The sequence below is a fragment of the Bos indicus genome, chromosome 11 (assembly GCF_029378745.1).
Source record: "Bos indicus isolate NIAB-ARS_2022 breed Sahiwal x Tharparkar chromosome 11, NIAB-ARS_B.indTharparkar_mat_pri_1.0, whole genome shotgun sequence".
Lineage (NCBI taxonomy): Eukaryota > Metazoa > Chordata > Mammalia > Artiodactyla > Bovidae > Bos > Bos indicus.
This window is the reverse complement of record NC_091770.1, coordinates 92,263,015-92,285,282: the sequence shown is the minus strand read 5'-3', so window position 1 is coordinate 92,285,282 and position 22,268 is coordinate 92,263,015. Positions and strand designations below refer to the sequence as shown.

General features: G+C 54.0%; 1 protein-coding gene and 1 long non-coding RNA gene across 11 annotated transcripts in view; both read right to left on the bottom strand.

Annotated features, from left to right (window-relative positions):
- DAB2IP (DAB2 interacting protein) overlaps positions 1-22,268 on the bottom strand; it is a 212,022-nt gene that overhangs the window by 92,545 nt on the left and 97,209 nt on the right. For 8 of the 10 annotated variants that reach the window (XM_070799191.1, XM_070799188.1, XM_070799194.1 and 5 more), the window contains one exon: positions 17,058-17,161. In XM_070799191.1, the coding sequence (XP_070655292.1) occupies positions 17,058-17,161 (104 nt within the window). Of the gene's footprint in view, positions 1-16,942; positions 17,162-22,268 lie in introns of those variants that run through there. The other 2 variants (XM_019970743.2, XM_070799195.1) reach the window with 2 other exon arrangements.
- On the bottom strand, positions 9,000-16,936 carry LOC139185838 (uncharacterized). The gene is made up of 2 exons (XR_011569420.1): positions 14,070-16,936; positions 9,000-13,782 (listed from the first exon to the last, which is right to left on the bottom strand). It is a non-coding gene; the product is annotated as an uncharacterized lncRNA (long non-coding RNA).

Sequence of the window (22,268 nt, the reverse complement as noted above, 5' to 3'; positions counted from 1 at the left end):
AAAAGACTGTATTATAAGGGTGAATAAGGCCCAGAGAGGGGAAGGGTCTTTCCCAAGGTCACACAGCAAGGGTAATCAAAGACTCTGGCCTCCAGTTCCCTGCCCTGTCCAGCCTCACAGCTTGCCTACTGACCTCCTGCATGGAGTGAAGGGACAAGGGTGGCTCCCCACCAGCCCTGGATGAAGAGAGATGACCTTTTCTCGTCCTTTCATGGGCAGGCCCCAAGACATGATTTCTGGAAGCAGCTGCAGGCTTGAACTCAGAAAGAGGGACTGACTGGTCTTCAAATCAGAAAATCTTGTTCTAGAGCCAAGTCGATCTTTAGTGAGAGGCAGTAGGCAAATCACAGCCCTTCTTTCAGTAAAAAAGGGTACTCGAAACTCACTGCACTAACAGTATCCAACGGCTGAGCGCTGGGAGCCAGAGGCCCACAAATAGGGTTCAAATCCAGCTCCAGAGACCGCTGGCTGCAAGATGCTGCGCAAGGCCCCTCACCTCTCTGAGAAATGTGTGGGGCCTGCAGGGAGGATGAAGTAGGACAAACAAAAATCTGCCCCCAGCCTTTCACACCCCCAGGGCCTGGGTTTATCTACCTCTCCAGGAGGCCATCTCTGACTACATATTCTAGCCCAGCTGATCACATCCCTCAGGCCAGCTGAAGTCCTATCATAGCACTTGTGTTCCAGTCCGAGTTCAAATAAGCCGTGGGCAAATAACTGGACCTCTCTGAGCCCCAGTGTTCCTACCTGTGAAATGGGTTAAGGATGATACCTACTCTATTCGTGCTAAGTTGCTTCAGATGTGTCTGACTCTTTGTGACTCCATGGACCATAGCCCGCTAGGCTCCTCCATCCATGGGATTCTCCAGGCAAGAATATTGGAGTGGGTTACCATACCCTCCTCCAGGGGATCTTCCCAACCCAGGGATCAGACCCCCATCTATTATGTCTCCTGCATTGGCAAATGGGTTCTTTACCACTAATGCCACCTGGGAAACCCTGCTTGTAGGGTCAAGGAAAAGATTAAATGAGATAAGTTATCGTCAGTAAAATGGTAAATACTAAGCAACTAAACACAGTAGTTGCCAGGTTTATTATCATTATTCCCTAGGCTGGCTCTGATACAACCATCAGTTTTTGCCCTGAGAAGGTACGTGACCACCCCAGGCGGGAGTCCGTCTAGGCTCTCTGAGGAGCTTAAAAGCAACGTGACAGCAAGGACAGGGCTGGTGTCATGCCCAGTGAATGAATGAACGTGCTTGCAGAATTATCCTGCAGACACAGAATATGGCTCGGTTTGGTAGTTTTGAACTCTTTTAAACACGCACTTTCTTCTAAAGCAACCTCACAGAGACTCTGAAGGTTCAAAGTGCCCGGCCAGGCGGGGCTGCTCCGGTGGAGGCCTCAGCTTTCATTCACTCGCCCAGGGTCTGATGTCTAAAGCTCAGCGAGGTGCCTGCCCAGTCCGCGGGGACCAAGCCTGCCCCCTCCCCAGATGGGGTGCTCTGCCTCTGCTAACACAGCCCTGTTCCCTTACGCTTAGGTCAGCCATGGCCCCAGGGGCTTTAGCACGAGCTGCTGTCTGGTGTCACTACCCCCAACCCTTTGGTGACTGGGTGTGGACAGCCCTCAAAGCCTCTGCCCATCTCTGTGACAACTCACTGTCTATGTGGACATCCACCCTCCCACTGATCCACGTCAATGTTCCAAGCCCCTTGGGCTTCCATCCATGTCAATGACCAAAGGGCAAGAAAGTCCGGAGTGGAGGACAGACAGGCCCGTGGGGTCTCTGGCTGGCAGGACCTGAGTTCTTAGCTGCTCTCCCATCCCTATTTCTGACACTCCAGTTCTCTGTCCCCCTACGCTGCACCCCACTTCTCCAGGAAGTTCCGGGAGACCTTCTCAAAGGTCTTTCAGAATTCCAGACACAGGATTTCTTTGTTCACCATTTCAATCAATTCCACATGATGGTGATGATGATGATACAGTTACCAGTTATGGAGCTCCTGCTTTGCCAAGTCGCTCTGCCCGGGGCACTCACACAACCTGTCTGGATCCCGGGGAGGCGATCCTAGGAGGGCCAGATGCCTCTGATGGGGAATCTTCGTGAGGACATGTGCTTCAGAATTCAGGAAGTTTGGGGTTTTCAAGTGGGGAAGCAGAGGCTCAGAGAATTTAAGCTGCTTGCAGAGAGTAGCAGAGCTGTTAGGTGGATGAGCTGGGACAGTAATCAGGAAAGATCTAGCCTCTAGGAGTGCAGGGCAGGGATTCCCTTACACATACATGCATGCTACACACACACACACACACTCAAGTGTCAAAGGCCAGAACAGAAGTTGACTGCTCAGCCCCTCCTCCCTACACCCAAGGCACTATGCTGGGCCTGGGAAAGGGAGGAAAGGAGGGAAGGTGGGCTTCTCCCTGAGTGCAGGGCTGTCACCTGCGGCTCACAGGTGAGGATCTGGAGGTTCAGAGAGGGGAGCCTCACCCACTCCCATCCTCATGGGTGCATCCATCCCCACCCAGGAGGCAGCATCTGGCAGGGCGGGGGTGGGGGGGTGGTATATGGGTTTGCATTCCAGCAACAGCGCTTGGGCACCTGGGAGTCACGGGTCACCACTGGACTCTCAGCCCACTTCTCACCTGAATGTAAAGCACTCAGCACCACGCATAGCACATAGTAGGTGCTCGAGCAGCCCCCGACTTCATCATCTATTTGGTCCTGCATCCTGAAGGTAAGCTTTCATCACCTTCTCCCCTTTAACAAACCAACTCTGAGTCACTGCCAATGGGTGGGTGGGCCTGACCTGCGACAGTGCTCAGGATGGAGGCAGAAGCCCATGGTGTCCCCTAGCCCATGCCCAGCTTCTCCCTTGTGGCCATATCAAACAGAGATCCTTCAAAGGAGGAGGCCATCTGAACAGGCAGGTCTGTCCATTTCTTTCTGAGGCTCTGTGCAAATGCCCAAAACTCTCCTAAACAGGAAAGGGAGGGGACAATTCCACCTAGACATTGCCATCTCTCTGTGCCCCAGAGGAGGAGACATGCTCCCGGAGGCTGGCAGGCAGACCTGATGCTCTGGCAGGCTGAAAGGAGCACCTCACTCTCTCCACCCGACTACAGGCTCCAGGGAGGGGCGGGGGTGGTTAAGAAGTTCTGCTTCCAAGATAACAGGGAGACAGCCAGGAGGGCCCACAGCTGCCAGCCAGGCCAACGCCCACATGACACAGAGAGTCACCTGAGACCCAGAGAGCAGGGGGACTTTCCCAGAGTCACCGAGCAGGGCAGTGGCAGAACCATGGTCCAACCGAGGTTCCCCTTTCTCCTTGCCCAGTGCTCTTGCAACATCAGCATGCTTCAGAACTGTCCAGCTCCCTGGGTTTCCTCTTTCCAGGCCTCAGTCTTCCCATCTGTACTACGAGGGCCTGGGTTGGGTGATCACCATGCTCCTTTCTAGAGCTGACATTTGATGATTCTTTGAAGCTAGAGCAGCTGCCTTCCACAGCTGGGCTCTCCCATGCTTGGCACTAGCAGCGCCAGCAAATTCTGTGGCTTTGCCCCAATCCTTCAGATGCACAATTCCTCCTGCCCTCTTTCCTGGCTCTGGGGGCTCTGCCCTCAGCAAGCTGCCAGGCCTTCCTGGCCGCCTCCCCTGGGAACTGCTGCTGCTGCTGCTAAGTTGCTTCAGTCGTGTCCGACTCTGTGCGACCCCAGAGATGGCAGCCCACCAGGCTCCCCCGTCCCTGGGATTCTTCAGGCAAGAACACTGGAGTGGGTTGCCATTTCCTTCTCCAATGCATGAAAGTGAAAAGTGAAAGTGAAGTAGCTCAGCCGTGTCCAACTCTTTTCGACCCCATGGACTGGGGTCCCATTTCCCGGCACATGGCAGAAATATTAGCTCCTGTCATCAGACTGTCACTGTCGTTGTTTTTATTGCTCAGACTTTGTTCAGCTCCCAGGGGCCAGCCCAGCGATTAGCCAGAAGGAAACAGAGGGCAGCAGCTCACAGAGCAATCTCTAGGACCCAGAGCTCCTGTGATGGAGAAGGGGGCTGGTCCACTTCCCTGCACCCCAATAAAAGCTGGCTCTCTGCCCTCAAAGGCCCCTCCGTCCAGCTGGAGAGGTGGCCCAGGCCATTCCTAGGCACCCACAGGAGCCTCCTGGCTGCTTTGGCCGCCTCCAACCCTGCCACCCTCCCCCTGTTCATTCTCCAAGAGCATCCAGAGGGACCCTTCGAAAAACAGATGAGATCATGCTGCGGACCAGCTGCACTTCCTTCCACAGTTCCCCAGGGCACCTGAGGTGAAGGCCTAGCTGCCTGGTGAGGCCCGAGGCCCCTCAGGATCTCTCCCTGCTCGGATCCCAGGGGCTTCAGGCAGGGCTCCTGCCACAGGGCCTTGGCACAGGCTGTTGCCACTGCCCAGAACAGAGGCCCCCTCTGCCCAGTGGGCCCTGCACACCCTTCAGTCTCTCCTCAGCCTTCTCAGGGGCCTCCCCGATGCCCTCACATTGAACAAGATCTCCCTGCAGACCAATCACAGTTGTAGTTATACGTCTGTTTCAGACTTCCCTCCCCTACAGAATTATGGGGGCCATCGTGGCTTGGGTCCCCAGTGCTGGACACCTGGCAGGTATTCAATATATACTTCCTGAATGAATGAACAAGTATTTATGATATAAAAGAAAAAAGAGAAAGGCAGACAGAGAATGTGCTCTGAGAGGCTTTTTAAGGGAGTCCACTTGGGGTCAATATGAGTGGACTTGCTGGAGGAGGCAGGTTTTGAGGGCATAATAGTAACACTGAAAGTGAGGCAGCAGTTGGGCTTGCTGAGATCATCTGGGGGCAGAGCAGCCATATAAGGGGTATTCCAGGCAGAATCCCAGTACAGGCAACAGAGCTGAGGTAGGACAGCAGCAGGTCTGACTGGCTTCGAAGGCCCTGGCGTGATCACAGGTCTTCTGACCTCCAAGTTACACACCCCCTCCCCAATGCAGAGGATGCCCAGGTCGAGGGGGGCCCTTAGAAACCCTGAGAGTATAGAGGAGGGGGTATGCAGTTGGGAAGGTGGGAGGGGGAAATGAGGACATCAGAGAGGCCATCCCAGTACCTGCCAGTGCCCAGGACTGAGCGACGTCAGTGACCAGAGACCAGACACTCATTCCTACCGTCTCAAGCAAGAACTTGATAACCCAGAGCAGCCAGGAGTGACTCACTGCCCCATGAGCCCACCCCAGAGATCTGGACAGCCATATACACTTCATCAGCTCTTTAAGCCCTCAGCCAGCCCTGACCTCAGGGTGAGTCCAGCTCGAGGCCACATGGCTTCAGTAAAACCAGCTCCCTCTGGGAGCCACACCCCTGCAGCAGGCTCTCTACTCTCTCCCTCTGCATCCCTACCGGCCCCGTCACTGAGGCCCTGGCACCAGGCCAGTCTTCCTGGGGTGACTCATTGCTTCTCCCCATCAGCACGTCTCTGTCCTGTGCTCTGTGTGCTCTGTGTGAGAGAATGCTCTCAACAGAGGCTTCCTGGCAGGAGTAGCAAGAAAACCATGCGCAGAGACAAGAAATCTGGATTCAAAACCCCGCTCTGTAATTAACGGTAACAAGAACTATTCCAATGCATTAATAAGAGTAAGCCAGATGCATTTATTAAGCTCTGTCGCAGCTTCAGGCACTATATCAAAGCTTTACATGACTTACCCTAATTCTCATAGCCCAGTGTGCAGATAATAAAATGGGGGCTCAGAGATGTTAAGCTACTTGCACAAGATTGCACAGCCAGGAAGTGGCAGAGCTGGGTTCCACCCAGGTAGTCTGCCCCCAAGCTCAAGTCCTTCCATCATTCCATTACTGCAGTATGAGGCTCTAAGCAAGCAACTTAGCCTCTCTGTGACTCAGTTTCCCTATCTGTAAAATGAGGAGATGGCCTAGCTGATCTCTAAATCCCTTTCCAGCTTAGGCATGCCATCTTTCCCCTCCCTGGTGACCCATTTGCAAGGGGGACCTTCTGGAGACAACAGCTTGCCTGAAGGAAGGATGCTCATGGTGGAAGTTCAGGCCCTGCTGGGCCATAGGGAGCTTCTGTTGGGTAAGATGGCCTCACCCTGCCCCGCTCCCAGGCACCTTGCTGGCCAGGGCTAGCCCTGGAGCATCAAGGCCAGGAAGAGGAGCTATCCTATTTCTCCCTGGACCACAAGCCACCAGGGAGTACCAGGACCTCAGGGTGCTCCCAAAGGCCACACAGCGGGAGGGGGAGGCAAGAAGCAGGGGGCAGCCCCATAAATCCACCTGAGCGAGCAGTGCGTTTAAAAGCACTTTTCACTACAGGATACAAAACGCACCATTTAGGGAGAGGATTTTATAGGCTATTTCTCTTTCTGGGTTGATTTACCATCTACAGGCCAGGCACACCTGGGCGCCTGCCCTTGAGGGATCATGGGAACCCATGCAGCGGAGGCAAGGTCAATTTCAAGGCAAGACTGCAGTGGTCCAGGTGGCCTGTCCTGATCCCCTTCCAAGTGGTTGGCCACTGGGCCTCGGAGACGCAGTGGACCATCAGGAGCCAGGGGTTGTTAGCTCACCCGCTCCCCTCACCCCACACTCACTCACTGGATGCATTCACTCCTCTCATCGTTCACACATCTTCATCCCACCAGCCCCTCCGGTGTCTGCCACAGGTGAGGCCCTGCCCCCGTGCCCGGGGCTCAGAGAAATCAGAAATAGCCACTGCCCTTAAGAAAGTCAACACTCTCTCTGGTGGATGGTGAAGGCACAGCATCTGCGTTCGAGAGCCTGGGGTGGGGATGCCTGCAGGAACCACAGTGGGGGTGGGTACGGGGGAGGGAAGGAGCTTTCAAGGAAGAGAAATGGGGAGGAACCATGGGCAGAAGGGCCAGCCTGCATAGAGGCACGGACCCTGGGACAGGCCTGGGGGCCTCGATGCCGGCGGGGAGCCAGATCACCCCTCCTGGCAGCCATTGATGGCGCTGGAGGGGGGCAGGAACAATCATGGCTCGTTTTAGATGTTCCTTAAGCAATTCCACGAGAAAACTTACTCATCCCCCGGCAGGGCCTTGTGTCGGAAACAGATGTCATTGCCGCCACTTCCAAAGAGGGCCTCCTGGCTTGGGAACAATTCCCACCCGAAGACTCAGATATAATTATGTCTGTGATCCAACCCAAATGCCACTTGGTGTGACAGAGGCAATCACTTCATTTCTATATGGGGTTGGGAGGAGGCATCTGAGCTCTGGCCCCCCACTCCCAGTTTCCTGGGTTCCCTAAGAGAGGGGAAGGCTTTCAGGGGCCATATGTTGGGGTGGGAAGAGGGGAGCAGTTTCCTCCCACCCCAGGGTGTCTGCCCTGCTCACGTCCCTTCTGACATGGAGGGGTAGAGGGGGTGGCCAGAGCAGCTACAGACGGGCGGGACATGATGAGATCAAATGCCAGCTCCATCCCTGATATGCTGTGTGACCTGGGACAGCACACCTCCTCTCTCTGAGCCTCAGTGTTCTCATCTATAAGATGGAAGGACTAGCAAACTGGCCGGCAGAGACTGGGCTGTGTGTTGTGGGCCAGGCTCTGCAAGACCTTCATTGTCCAGGCTCACGAGCTGAGCAAGCTTCAGCAAGTCCTTCACTCTCTGTCTGCTTTGGTTTTGTCACTTAAAAAAAAAAAAGGGATTTGTGTTATGTGCCTCATGGTATCATCAGATGATACCCAGTGAGGGCTCAGGGGAAGGCCTGACCCAGAGAACTGCGTAAAACAGCCTTTATGACCACGCCCCCCTCCTTATGCAGACAGTAAGGAGCTGGGATTCACACCCAGGTGGACCGGACTTTGTCAGAGGACACCCATGATGGAGTGTCTATTAGTCCAGCCTGGTGACCACAGCGCAGACACACTGCACACCCATCTGCACACGGGACCCTCTTGCTGGAAGGCTGCCTGGGCCCCAGACCTTGCCCTCTCCATGTCCCTGATGAAGGTCCCCTTTCACAGGTCCTAAAGCTCTCTGGTCAACATAGTCCGGTCAGCTCAGCCAACGGTGCCAGACCCAGCTGCCCACGGGCACTCCTGTTTGGAGCTGTTCTGTCCAACCGGCAGTAGGCTCCGCAGGCTGTGTCGCTGGACCCCGTGGCCCCAAAGTGGGGGCCACACAAAACATCCCCAGACTTCCACTCTCCTTTGGGAGTTACTGCCCAGGCAGCTACTCGCTGCCCTCTGCTGCCCCCAACTGGGCAGAAGGTGCCCTGCGCGGACACCTCCGACTCCTTCCATCTGTACTCACCACCTGGGAATTTGGTCTCTGGTCTCTTGGGGACCCCTGCACCCTGCCCCCTCTCAACCTCCTGGTCTCAGAGCGGAGGCCTGGGAGCTCTGTGTGAACAATGTTGTTTCAGGAGGAGGCGTGGGGCAGGGAGGACCAGAGGCTCTAGGAAAGGGGTGGGGGCGGTGAGCCCCGCCTGCCAGCAATCGGGGCTTTCTGAGATTTGGTGTGAGATTGTTGGCTGAACAGCAGCCCTGAGAGCCAGGGGTTCCTGTGCCAGTTTACAGATGAAAAAAGAGAGGCTCAGAGTTGGAGACCTGGCCTGAGCGATCCCACAGAGGGAATCCGTGGGGCTAAGATTCAAATCCTATCCCTCCCAAGTAGACCTATGGGAAGAGTCAGTACTATGTCCCCAGGACGGAGGACCCCAGGAGGTAGGGGGAGGAGGGGGGCTCCTGGTGAAGAGAGGGAGAAAGACGCCCCCCAATAACATCTCACTTGCCAATCACAGAGAGCCTGACACTCCACTGTGAGTGACTCAAACATCCAACTGATAAGTCTCCTTTTGTGCAAGGAACCTTTGACACAGGGACAGAGGGAGTCAGCCACTGACACCTTAGTGGGGACCAGTTTATCCAGCTCCTTGTTGCCCAACAGGCTCAAGTGCAGGACCTTACAGGGACGTCCTAGAAGTACTTCTGGAGGACCCCCGGGCATAAAGGGGTGGGGGGTGGGCAGAGGTTGTCCTTATTCCCCTCTCCATCATCCCACCCAAGCCAGCACCTCTTGCAATGAGGCAGCAGATTCCAGGTCTCCTTGAAGTGAGTTCTTCCTTCCAGCCCTGCCCTCAGGGACCCCTGCAAGGGCATTCTAAGCTCAGATGCTGAGGGCAGGGATGAGAAAAGCAGCTTGCTTGCTCCCCATCCTCTATCCCCCACTTCAGTCCTGGTCTCTGATGCTATTGGGGGGCATCTTTCTCCCTCTGTTCACCAGGAACCCCCGCACCTCCTATCTCCGTCCTAGGGACATAGTACTGACTCTTCCCATAGGCCTACTTGGGAGGGGTAGGATTTGAATCTTAGCCCCACGGCTTCCCTCTGTGCGATCGCTCAGGCCAGGTCTCCAACTCTGAGCCTCTCTTTTTTCGTCTGTAAACTGGCACAGGAATCCCTGGCCCTCAGAACTGCTGTTCTGCCAGGACTCCAGACTCTCTGGAAGGGGAGAGTGGGCCGAGACCAGGGGCTCCAGACTCTCTCAGCCGAGTCAGGTATGCTGCTCTGAAGGACACAAGCATTCCATCCAGATCTGCTCTGGCCAGTTCTGGCCCACCCTCACCTCCCTCTCTGGGGACTCCATACTCCTATTAATATGGCCTCCCATCCTGTTTGCTCTGTGAGCTGCAATAGATCTGCTGATCCTTGTTTTCCAGCCACGCCCTCACACTTTAGCCCCTCACATTGTTCCCTGTTCCCACTACCACTTGCTCAAATATTTCCCATCTCTCAGCCTTCAGAGGGGCCGTCCTGGCTGCCAGTCCTTTCTCCTCACCTGCCCAGAAATGACTTCATGAAGCCCCAGTTAACCCTGCCTGTTAGGCAAGCAAACCCTGTATGTCTGCAGGGAGAAACTACCTTTTACTCCTGCGTGTGTCAATGCCCCACACAGGCCCTGAAACATAGTTGAAAGTGTTAGTTGCTAAGTTGTGTCTGACTCTTTGCGACCCCGTGGACTATAGCCCACCAGGCTCCTCTGTCCATGGAGTTCTCCATGGAGTGGGTTGCTATTCCCTTCTCCAGGGGATCTTCCCAACCCAGGGATCAAACCCCGTCTCCTGCATTGCAGGCAGATTCTACCATCTGAGCCACCAGGGAAGTCCTGAAACATAGTTGGTGCTGGTTAAAAATTTATTAAAAGAAAGAAAAAAGGAAGGCAGCGAAGGGAGGGAGGAAAGTAAGTTAGTGCATACCCACAATAGGACTCGCAGACCAGAGCTTGACTCCCACCTCTACCACTCATGGGCTGGCGGACCCTGGGCCAGTCCCTTCTCCCTGAGACTTACTTTCCAGATCTGTAAAATGGATCTGATGAAACCGCCTTCTTGTTTATTAATGGGGCAGGCAGCCTCCCAACCCTACCAAATACCACAGCCTGCCCATAGTCCCAGGCCTCAGATGCTGGCCTGGCCTTGAGTCAGAAAGCTTCAAACAGCCCCTGACCCCATACTCCCACCCTGCAGACTGTCCTGGCCAGCCCTGGCTACCCTGGGCTGTCTTTGATGATGTTCCCATCTCCTGCATTCCTCCTGTAGGAAGGCAGACACGGACCAAACGGACACAGACCAAAATGATAGTAATTTGCCTTTGGGGTTTAAACAGTTTAATAACAATTAGGCTCCATGAAAGACATGGGAGGAGGAGGGTTGAGGATATGGGGCCTGCTCTCTCCACCAACCCTCTCATCTGCAGAACAATGGCCAGACACTGGGTTAGAAGACTCCAGCTCACCAGCTCACGTGGCTCAAGAAAGCAAGGGACATCAGACTCACAGGCAAATTTCTGGTACCACGAGGTGCTGGGGCACCCAATCCGGGGTCCAGCACTCCTATCTGCCAGCCATGCTTTGTAGCTGACATCCCTCCACCAGTCTGGGGGCCGCAGACACAGACAGACATGTCCCGTGTAAATATGCTTCAGCCTGGAGTGATGGAGAGAGGCCCAGCAGGTATTCCAGGCAAACCTACTTTCTCTGGGTCTCAGTTGCCCCATCTGTGCAGGGACAGAGCTGGCCCCTGTGATCTGGGGGTTTGACCAGCTTTTCTGTCCATGGGAGTTGCCTTAGCCAACAAAGGGCACTAATGAGGCAGACGGGCAGACCAGGAGGAGGTGCTGTGCTGAAGAGCCCTTGGGGGCCCCCAAGGGTAGTCAGACGGGTAGTCAGATGCACAAAGTTCATTCCATTCAGCCCCCTCCTCCCAGGAAACCTGACGGGGGCGGGGGAAGGGCCTGGCTGCAGGGAAGAGAGGGCAGGAGGGAGCAAGGCAGGAGGAACACAGGACAGGGGAATAGAGACACCCGGGCTCCATCCCACGCCCGGCTCCAGACTTGCTGTGTGACTTTAGAAAAGGACCCTCCCCTCTCTGGGCCTCAGACCCTGCTCTGTAGAAGGAAGGGTTGGATCAGATAATTTCCAACAGCCTTTCCACCATGGTGTTAAGGGGGGTCACGCACAGTCCTGCATGTTTGTGGTCCTGTACCTGTTTCTCTGTATATGAGAAAGAAAGACAGCTGAAATGTGGGGATGGTTTGGAGAAACCTTGGTAAGAGGGGTGAGCAGGTGAGGAAACCTCAGATCCACATCCCAGAGATCTCCTGCCCTATCCACTCTCACTCATCATCCCCTCTGTCTCTTGTGTCTTGTAGGGAAAAGTCCAAAGCCCTTACCCACTCACTTTTCTCTCCAGGCTCCTCTCCATCATATTTGCAACTCATTCAACATCATCTGATCACACAGAGCCTTTGGCTTGTTCCTATTTAGTTAGATCTCACTCTAACTGGAATACTCTTCTCCTTTTGCTCCCGACAAACTCCTATAGATCCCTCAAAGCCCAGCCCCAAAGATCCCTCCTTGAGAAATTCTTCCCCACCCTCGCCCACAAGAGGTAACTGCCCCTTGTTCTGGGTTCTCACAGCATCCCAGGCACACCAGCATCACGGCTTCAGGACCACGTAGGGTGCACACACTTGAGCATCCAGTAAAAGTGGGTGGTTGAAAGGAACCAAGACCCGCATCTCGAAGCATCTGCAATCAACTGGTACTGAGTTTATCTGCAGCTTCCGCCAGCCCCCCTGGGCCTTCCCCTCCCTGACACTTCTCCTCCAACTCGCAAAAAATAGCCCTGAGACCTAATTTCAGCTAAACCTTCAAACACGACTCTTCACTTTCAACTTCCCGAGGAGGAATCAATTGGCTGTCAAGTTTCCCAGCGCCTCTGCCACCTCCCACACCCAGGCCCTGCCAGCTCTCCTCAAGGTCGGTGGGAGGGATGGGGGCAAAGGAAGGAGGGAGGAAGGACCCAGCCCACACCAGGGGGAGGTGAGGTCTGCCCAGGGTGGTGGGCTGAAGGGACACACAGGGAGACCGGTAGCAGTCCCCATCTCCTTACCCTCCAATCACACCATGAATTTCTCATACATGGGGTGGCCAGTGAGTGGGGACAGCCTGCTGCTGCTGCTGAGGGTCCTGGGGCTTCGGGGTGAGGAGTAGGTCCACACAGAGCTCCTGGACCCAACCCAACAGCTTATGCAGATCCCAGTTTGCTGCCTGCCTGCTGTCCCTGCCTCTGACCCTCTCTCGTTTCCAGGATTCGCTGCTGAGAAGACAGAGCGGCGCTTGAACTCAGCCTCACCATCTCTTTAGTGTTAGTCGCTCAGTCGTGGCCGACTCTTTGTGACCCCATGGACTGCAGCCCACCAGGCTCCACTGTCCATGAGATTTTCCAGACAAGGATACTGGAGTGGGTTTCCTTCTTCATCTCTTTGGAGCCCAAGAATTGGAGGCCAGTGATGGGCAGGAGGTCCATTTGGTCCCCTGTTCCCAGCTCCTTCCCCATCCTGCCCTCATCCAAGGCCCCACAGAGCTCTCAGGGTCCTGACTGGACGGCCAGCTGGCACTGGGTGACCTGGAGAAATGGCGCCCCCACCCCCAACTCCCCTTGTAGGGAGAAGGGAGTTGTACCAGGCAGGCGAAAGGTTCCATATCTTGCCTAGGTCACAATGCTGGCATGAGACTCGGTCCCAGGTCTGCTGACTTTACGGCTCATTCCCTTAGTACATCAAAATGTTTAAGCACCTTTTGTATGGCCAAACTACAAAATCCACTCCCCCTCTTTTATAGAAGGGTAAACTGAGGCTCTCCCAGGGTCACATGATCTCCAAGAGACAGACATGCGAACAACACTGGGTCCCTGATCCCCTGTGGGGCGACTTTGGTCCTAGGCTGACTCACAAAAGGGGTGAGGGCCAGCATGTGGGGTGCAAACAGCCCAGACTCAGGAGCGCTCCCAGGTGAGTGGTGCCCAGGTCAAGTCCAGCCCCTCCCCGGCCTCAGTTTGCAGAGAGGAGGTAGATAGAATGAGGCCTATAGATCCCGACATGGGTTCACCATTAAACTGCATCACTGCCAAAGGGCACTGCTGTTGAGAGGTGGTGACATCTCATCATCCGGGTTTGAATTGGCAGCGAAGACGACAGTTACTCAAGTACATCCTGTGGCATCTCCCCTGCCTCCTCCAGGCAAAACCATGTTCCCCAGGTTCCCTTGGGGGCTACACAGAGCAGCAGTCAGCGAGCACGAGGATGTGGCTGTGCGAGCAGGTGGGGTGAGTTCAGGTTGCAGGGGAGAGGGTGTGCTTCCGGTCCTGCACAGGGTCGTGTCAAGTCCATCTCTAAGGCCCAGGCCAGGTGCACCTCTGACCTTCCCCAAGGCACCCTGTCCTCCGCAGATCTTCACTGTTCTGGAGCCAAAAGAGGAAACACAGTTCAGCTTGTAGGTGGCTTCATCAGTAAAGAATCCACCTGCAATGCAGGAGACCCAGGTCCGATCCCTGGGTCAAGAAGACCCCTTGGAGAAGGAAACGGCAACCCACTTCAGTATACCTGCCTGGGAAATCCCATGGGCAGAGGAGCCTGATGGGCTATAGTCACATGGGGTTGCAAAGAATTGGGCACAGCTTAGCAACTAAACCACCACCACCATCATTTCTATGGACTTCCCAGTTGGCACTAGTGGTAAAGAACCCACCTGCCAATGCAGGAGATGCAAGAGACATGGGTTCTATCCCTGGGTCAGGAAGATCCCTGGGAGGAGGGCACGGCAACTCAATCCAGTATTCTTGCCTGGAGAATCCCATGGACAGAGGAGCCTGGTGGTCCATGGGGTTACAAAGAGTCAGACACGACTGAAGTGACACACACACACACACATGCACGCACACGCACGCACAGGGGTTAGGCACCTACCATGGGTCAGACCTGGGCTGATGTGCACACATGAAGGTCCGGCAAGTCCTTCAAGAAAGAGCAGTCATTCCACACTTTACTGACGAGGACACGTGGCTCAGAAAGGATGAGCGACTAACGAGGTCATGTGGGTCACGCAAGAGCTGGAATTTGAACGCAGATCCCCACCTCCAAGCTTCCTCTTCAAACCCTCTCAGCTCCAAGCACCAGCCCAGGATAGAAACTCGACTCACGCCCCTTTCCTTAACTGCTGCACACAGAAAAGGACCAAGGCGCATATGCCCTGGTCCTGGAAAGGACACAAACAGTATATGCCCGGCAGTCCTGGTATCCGTGCCTGGCTCTGTCACACAGCAGCTGTGACGCCCGACAAATGACTTCACCTCTCTGAGCCTCAGTCCCCTCATCCATGACATGCAGACACTAATGGTCCCTGCCCTCAGGGTTGCTGTGAGAAGTGGCTAAAGTGATGGCAGAACACACTTGCCATCCTGCAGACCCTAAGCTCACGGGATGAAGAGTCTGGGGGCCCAGTGGCTCAGAAGGCTGGCGCTGGCTCTGGCTCTGAGCCACAGGAGTTTTCCATACCAGGAAACACAGTGAAGATACCACGACAGGAAAGAAGCCAAGCCTAGCTGGCAATTAAAGAGCTGCAAATTACAGCAACATCGAGGTGTGATGATACACCTATTAGAACAGCAAAAGAAAGGGAAGCAGGTAAAAAGTGATGCTGAGGGGGTTCTGGAAGGGTGTGGAGGAAGGGTACTCCTGCTCTGGTTCCAGTCCAGCCAGAGGAGTACATGCGCGTGCACCGGGGTCAGGGAGACCCGGGTCCAAATCTTGGCTCCAACATTGTGAGCAGTTGGAGTCTGGGTGAGGGACTTCACTTCTCTGAGCCTCAGTTTTCTCATCTGTAAAATGGGGTGATTGAAGCATCAGCTTCAGGGTTGTCTCATGGATTAAAAGAGATGAACATAGCGCAGGGGAGCCGTGATGATTAGTCATCATCCCCTAAGGCGTCCCCAAGGCTCAGCCCTGGCGGCCACGGCCCAGGGGGGTCTGGAGAAAGCAGGTCTCAGCCTGTTCCAGCTGATTCCATCAGAGTCTCCCAGGTGCCAGCCTCCTGTCCTCCCCGCGGCTGGACACCATCTCCTAAGGGCCCTGGTCACCCAGGGAGGTAATCTGGAATCCTTTCAGAAGCTGATCTGACCCAGAGCCTGGGGCTCAGAACTGCCTTTTATATGAGCCTATTAAAAATGCAGATATCCAGGCCCCACCCCTGGCCCATTGCACGGAAATCTTGAAGGGATCCAAGAATATTTTGAGAGCGTTTTTATGACACACAGACAGGCGGAAGAATTGGTGGCTCTGAGGAAAGTCCCATCCCTTTAGCTGGGGACTTGAGGCTGCACTCGACCCAGACCTGATCCAGCTTCCCAGCCTCACCTCCTACCGTGACCTCTGGACCCCTCAACTCCAGTCCCAGCAAGCATTTCACCGTTGCATAAACATGTCAATTTCTAGCATGCCTCCATGCCTTTGCAACTGCTGTCCTCCCTACCTGGAACTCCTTCTCTCACTGTCCCTGCCTGCTCAATTTCCAAGGACCCTTCAAGAGTCCCAGGGGATATCCACTCCCACCTCACCTTAAACCCCATGTCACATGATACAGCGACAGCCTGGCCTGTGACCTCTCTGTTTCCTCCATCAAAACCTCCTTTCCCCTGATCCCCAGAGGACTGGCTCTTCATTCCTTGGACTTCAGCTCAAGTATAACTTGAAAACCACACCGCCTCAAGGAAACCCTCCTAGTTTTCTCTCTCACAGCAGTCTACTTTTCTCTTTCACAGCACATAGCTCCAACACAAGAATGTCAGCTCATAAGGTCAAGGGCTTTATCCACCTGCCGCTGTCTCGGCCAGCTCCTCTCACTTGACCCCAGTGTCAAGAACGGTACCTGGCACACAGCAAGCATGCCGTCAGGATGGTTGAATGAATGAATGGATGGATGAACAAATGAATCAAACATCCGTCTCCCCTATAGACTGAGCTCCCTGGGGAAGAGAACTTGTCTACTTCTCCAGCGGCTGGCACGTGGGCAGAGGGGCACAAGGTAACGTGCTGAAACAGGGCAGTAAAAGGACATAAAACTGCAGGCGTGTGGAAGGATGGCTGGGACGCAGGGGACATGGAGGGTCACTGGGTTCTGTTTCCATAAAGTCCTTCAGGTTTGAAAGAAAAGAGTGGACTGGTAGGACTACCATAATCAATAGCTAAGCTGTATATATACTATTCTCTGTTGATTCTGAATCATCATCGATTGTAAGGTACAGCATTGTTTTATGCACCAGCAAGAAAGAAAAAAATAGCAATTAAATTATGACACACCACAGGCTGTTATATGAGAGATTTTAAAATGTGAAAACAAAAAGGATACATCGTAAGGAAGCGTGCTGTGTGCACGCATGCGTCAGGGTGCACTTATCCGACCTAACGTTAGCCTTTCTCATCCCACAACAGCTCGGCTCTGGGTCCAGCAGCCTGCAGGGCTTTTCAGTCCTCCGCCTGCCCCCTCCCTAGAGGACAGGCCCCCCATGTGGCCTCCGGGGGGTGGGGTTGAGCCACAGAGAGGGGAGCAGCTGAGTGAATGGATACCTAGAGCAAGGGAGGCTGGATGCTCTCCCAGGTCCGTGAGGCTCCAGGAAGGGGGGCCGCGGGGTCGCAGAGCAGCCCCCGGGCCAGGTGGCGATGGTGACGCAGGGATAGTTACCGTGACCCGGAACGGCGTGGTGGCCGAGGGCTCCATGCTGGGGCTCTTCTCCGAGAGGCTGCCAGGCAGGCTGCGCCGGGAGCCCGGCCTTTCTTGGGGCGACTCTGCCAACAGAGAGAGAGAGAGAGAGAGAGAGGGGTGGTTAAGCACGGACAACGGAGGCCACCCAGTTGGTCGCATCACCCACTCAATGGACATGAATTTAAGCAAACTGTGGGAGATGGTGGAGGACGGAGGAGCCCAGCGGTCTACAGTCCATGGGGTTGCAAAGCGTCGGACAGGACTCAGCGACTGAACAAGTCAGGCCCTCCTGTCATTCCCGACCAGGCTGGGACAACACACCCCTGGTCCCCATAAAATGGTCCAGCCATTGTGGAAAACAGTTTAGCGGTTCCCCAACAGGTTAAAGACAGAATGACTACATGATCCAGCAATTTCACTCCTCGGTATATACCCCAAAGAACTGAAAACAGGAACATAGACAAACACTGTATGCAAATGTGCAGAGCAGCATTATTCACAATAGCCAAAAAGGTAGAAACCCAAGGGGCCCGCAACAGATGAAAGGATAAACACAGTGTGGATGGAAGTTAATTCCACTACTAAAAGTGCGAAACTTCCGATCCATGTTGCAACCTAGATGAACCTTGAAAACAAGCTGACTGACACAAACCAGACACAGAGGGACAAATATTGTGAAATTCCACTTGTATAAAATACCCCAAATAGGCACATTCTTAGAGAAGGAAAGTAGATTAGAGGTTTCCAGGGGCTGGGGGTGAGGGGGCACGGGGATTTGTTGCTTCATGGCACAGTTTCTCTTTGGAGTAATGGGGAACATTTAGAAATGGACTATGGTGATGGTGGCATGATGTTGAAAACATACTTAAAACCACTGAGCTGTACACTGAAAAATGACTAAAATGGCAAATGCCATGTATATCTTTCCTATGTATGTACTATGATTTAAAAAAAAGAAAAGATCTCCTAAAACTCCCACTTCAAGACACACATCTTGTGATATGTGATAATGAGCTCCCTGTTGCTGGAGGTATACAAGTAGTTCCTTCAAACACGAGACTCTGATCTCTGGCTTCCAATAGGGACCTTCTCTTCTTGAGGCTTTAAAACTTGAGAGGAGTGCGAGGGCCAGGCAGGCAGCAAGGTCAAGGGTAGCGGCCAGCTGCTCAGCTCCAGCTGGTGATTTTGACATAGCAACGGGGGGGCTCAGTGCAGCCAAAGCTTCCCAAGATTCAAGAGGATGTGGGAATCTGGTTTTTTACTTTAATATGAAATATTCTGATTTTTAAACGGTGACAGCTCATTCAACACTTGGAGCCTCAGCCTCAGCATGCTTGTTTCAACAACCAGGTCAGTCCACCTGGCCACTTCACCCGCCCCAGTTCCCCAGCCGTGCTTGGCACTGGCCATCTCTGTTCCACTGTTCCAGCTGTGGCCCCCACAGAAGCCCCCTTCCTGTTCCTCCCAGCCTGTCCTGTTCAGTGAGCCCTGGAGGAAACCCGATAACCTCCTCCGCCCCTAGCTCTTATAGGAGCCCTTATGGCTCCTATAGCAACAGCCAGGCTGGGGCAGCCTATCATTGCTGTCACTTTGCACACAGCGTGTATGTGTGTGTGTGTCCTCTGCTTGCTGGTGAAACTCCTTTGTGTATGTGTGTGTGTTTCCTCTGCTTGCTGGTGGAATTCCTGTGTGTGTGTCTCCTCTGCTTGTTGGTGAAACTCGTGTGTGTGTGTGTGTACGCGTGTCTTCTGCTTGCTGGTGAAACTCGTGTGTGTGTGTGTGTGTGTGTGTGTGTACGCGTGTCTTCTGCTTGCTAGTGGAACTCGTGTGTGTGTGTGTGTGTCCTCTGCTTGCTGGTGGAACTTCTGATGCCCACGCCTAAGCTGGCTGCATCCCCACACCCCCAGCACCCTGCCTGGAGTCTGGTGCGTGGGGAGTGCCTGGGAAAGGCCTGTTGACTGAGAAGAAAAAGGACAGGGCGGAGATTTCCCTGGTCCCTGGGAACACACCGGGTGCAGAGGCGCACACCCAGTAAACACACACATACACGTTCGCATCCACGTAGACACTGCAACGCGTACCCGCTCAGGCCCGTTCCCAGTACACGTGCTCGTGTGGACGTGCACACACACAGGACAGACGAGGGGCAGGCTTTTCCACAAGGCAGATCGGGCTGCCAGGGGCCGTGCTACACCTTCCAGCCCAGTCTCTCGTGCAGCCGGCTTGGACAGGAGCCCTCAGAGGTGTGGAAGGACAGAGCTGAGCCACACACAGTAGGGCGGTGTGCTGAGCCCTGGCCGGTGGGCAAGCCTGGCAAGCCATTTTGGAAATGGAGGAAGTGGGCCACCCACGGGGAGGGGTTCAGGCCCCGCTGCCCAACAGGCAGGCCTGGGGCCCCCTCTGCTAGAGAGGCTTCCACTCCGGCCCATTGGCTGCCATGATTTAGGGCCTCTCCGCTTCCCTCATGGTGCGTCCTACTTAGAACCTCCCTTCCTCACTCATCTCCGCCCCTACCCCATTTATGCTAATCACAATCTAGGAAAGACCCTCTCTCTCCATAGATTTCCCCAAGAAATCTCTTGCTGTGCCCCCGCACTGTCTGCCTTCATCTCTCCCCGCATCCCTAGTGCCTCCCATCACCTCTGCCCGGGGGTCCTCCCAGACTAACCACGGTGTCCAATCCACATGTGAGGCACTGCCCTCGGCCTTCAGAAGCCTTTGGGGATGTGTCCTCTCTCCCTGACACACACACACATACGCCTGACCATGGCTTCACTGCTCCTTCCCAGGCAGGTGAGCCCTCAGAAGGCACTGGCGGGACTCAAAGAACCTGGCGAGGCTGCCTCTCCTCCAAGATCAAGCCTGATATCCCCACAACCTCTGCAGAACACCACCCTTGCCTGCTGGGTCTGAGCTAGGAGGTGCCCAGAGGTTGCTTGGTCCAACCACCCATTTTACAGAGGAAGAAGCTGAGACCAGAGGAAGGGAACTTACCCACTAGCTCCTAACACAGTAAACAGACAGCAAATACTCTCATGGGTGCTCCCAAAGTAGCCATAAACTTCAATTCAGATGCTTTGGGAGCATTTCTAACCACTTCCAGTTTGGCACTGCACAATTCAAATTGATTTTTGCTCCAATAAACCCAAAGCTAAGCAAACAAAGCCCAGGCTGTACCCCATCTGCATCAGAAGGTAGAAACCCAGCATGGAGAGATGGCTGCAGGGCAGGACAGGGCAGGCGTCCACGCCCTCTCCTGCACTCCAGAGGACAAGGAACATGGGTACCTTTCTGGGCAGCTTCTGCTTGGCCCCAGTTCCATTCTGCATCTTTCACCCCACCTTCTGCTCCAGGGGGCTGACCCATGCAGATCCCCGACCCATGCAGACCACACCAACCCAAGTCTGGGCCCTCTGGCTTCCACGCACGTGTGCATGCTCGGTCACTTCAGTCGTGTCTGACTCTTTGCAACCTCATGGACTATAGCCCTCCAGGCTCCTCTGTCCATGGAATTCTCCAGGCTCCTCTGTCCATGGAATTCTCCAGGCTCCTCTGTCCATGGAATTCTTCAGGCTTCTCTGTCCATGGAATTCTCCAGGCAAGAATACTGGAGTGGGTTGCTATGCCTTCCTCCAGGGGATCTTCCTGACCCAGGGATTGAACTCAAGTCTCCTTCATTTCCTGCGTTGCAGGCAGATTATTTGCCTGCTGAACCAGCAGGGAAGCCCCTGGCTACCATGGGGATTGGCCAGTGGGGAGCCCTGGTGGAAGATCAGGGGAGGGAGGGGGATCACCTGGACTGGCTACCTCCCACCACCGAAGGTCCAGACTACCATCAGGATGACCCGGTCTCCTGGGTTCTCACCTCTCAGTAACCACGCTCTCCTCCCCTCCTTCCAGCCCCAGCTGCTACTAGCTCTGGGGTCCTGCATTCCTCTCCATGGTTCCCCACACCCACCCACACCTCAAATCATCCTAGTATAAGCACCATCTGCTTCCTGCTGGACACCCATGGATCCACCAGGCGGGATCTCAGCTGCCTGAGAAGCAGGCCCCACCCATGGACCTGGTGGGACGCCTTTACACACAGATGGGAAACTATGATGTGCCCAAAGATCACATTGAACCATAGGGGCAGTGTCTGGGTCAGGCCACGCTCTCTCCTGACCTGACACTCCAAACGGCACCCCACTCTGAGCCAGCAGCCAACACAAGCCCCAAACACAAAGTTAGTAAAAATAACCACATGGATTGTAGGGGCACAGACCAGTGTTTCTTTACCTTTTATTCATTAAGACTCCCTCTAAGGAGTCTTTTTAACTTCCGAGTTTCTCCCTCAACAGAATTCTAACACCATAGATATACAGTAAAAGTATCTTTTTGTCCTACATGTATTGTTGTTCAGTCTCTCAGTCATGTCTGACTCTCTGTGACTCCATGGACTGCAGCATGCCAGGCGTCCCTGTTTTTCACCATCTCCCAAAGCTTGTTCAAACTCACGTCCATTGAGAGGGTGATGCCATCCAACCATCTCATCCTCTGTCATCCCATTCTCCTCCTGCCTTCAATCTTTCCCAGCATCAGGGCCTTCCTTTTCCAATGAGTCAGCTCTTCACATCAGGGGGCCAAAGGAGTGGGGCTTCAGCTTGAGCATCAGTCCTTCCAATGAATATTCAGGACTGATTTCCTTTAGGATGGACTGGTTGGATCCCCTTGCAGTCCAAGGAACTCTCAAGAGTTTTTTCCAATACCACAGTTGAAAAGCTTCAATTCATCAGTACTCAGCCTTCTTTATGGTCCAACTCTCACATCCACACATGACTACTGGAAAAACTATAGCTTTGACTAGATGGACCTTTGTTGACCAAAAAATGTCTCTGCTTTCTAATATGCTATCTAGGTTTGTCATAGCTTTTCTTCCAAGGATTAAGTGTCTTTTAATTTCATGGCTACAGTCACCTCTGCAGTGATTTTGGAGCTCAGGAAAATAGAGTCTGTCACTGTTTCCATTGTCTCCCCATCTATTTGCCATGAAGTGATGGGATCAGGTGCCATGATCTTAGTTTTTGAACAATGAGTTTTAAGCCAACTTTTTTACTTTCTTCTTTCACTTTCATCAAGGGCTCTTTAGTTATTTGTTTTCAGCCACAAGGGTGGTGTCATCTGCATATCTGAGGTTATTGATATTTT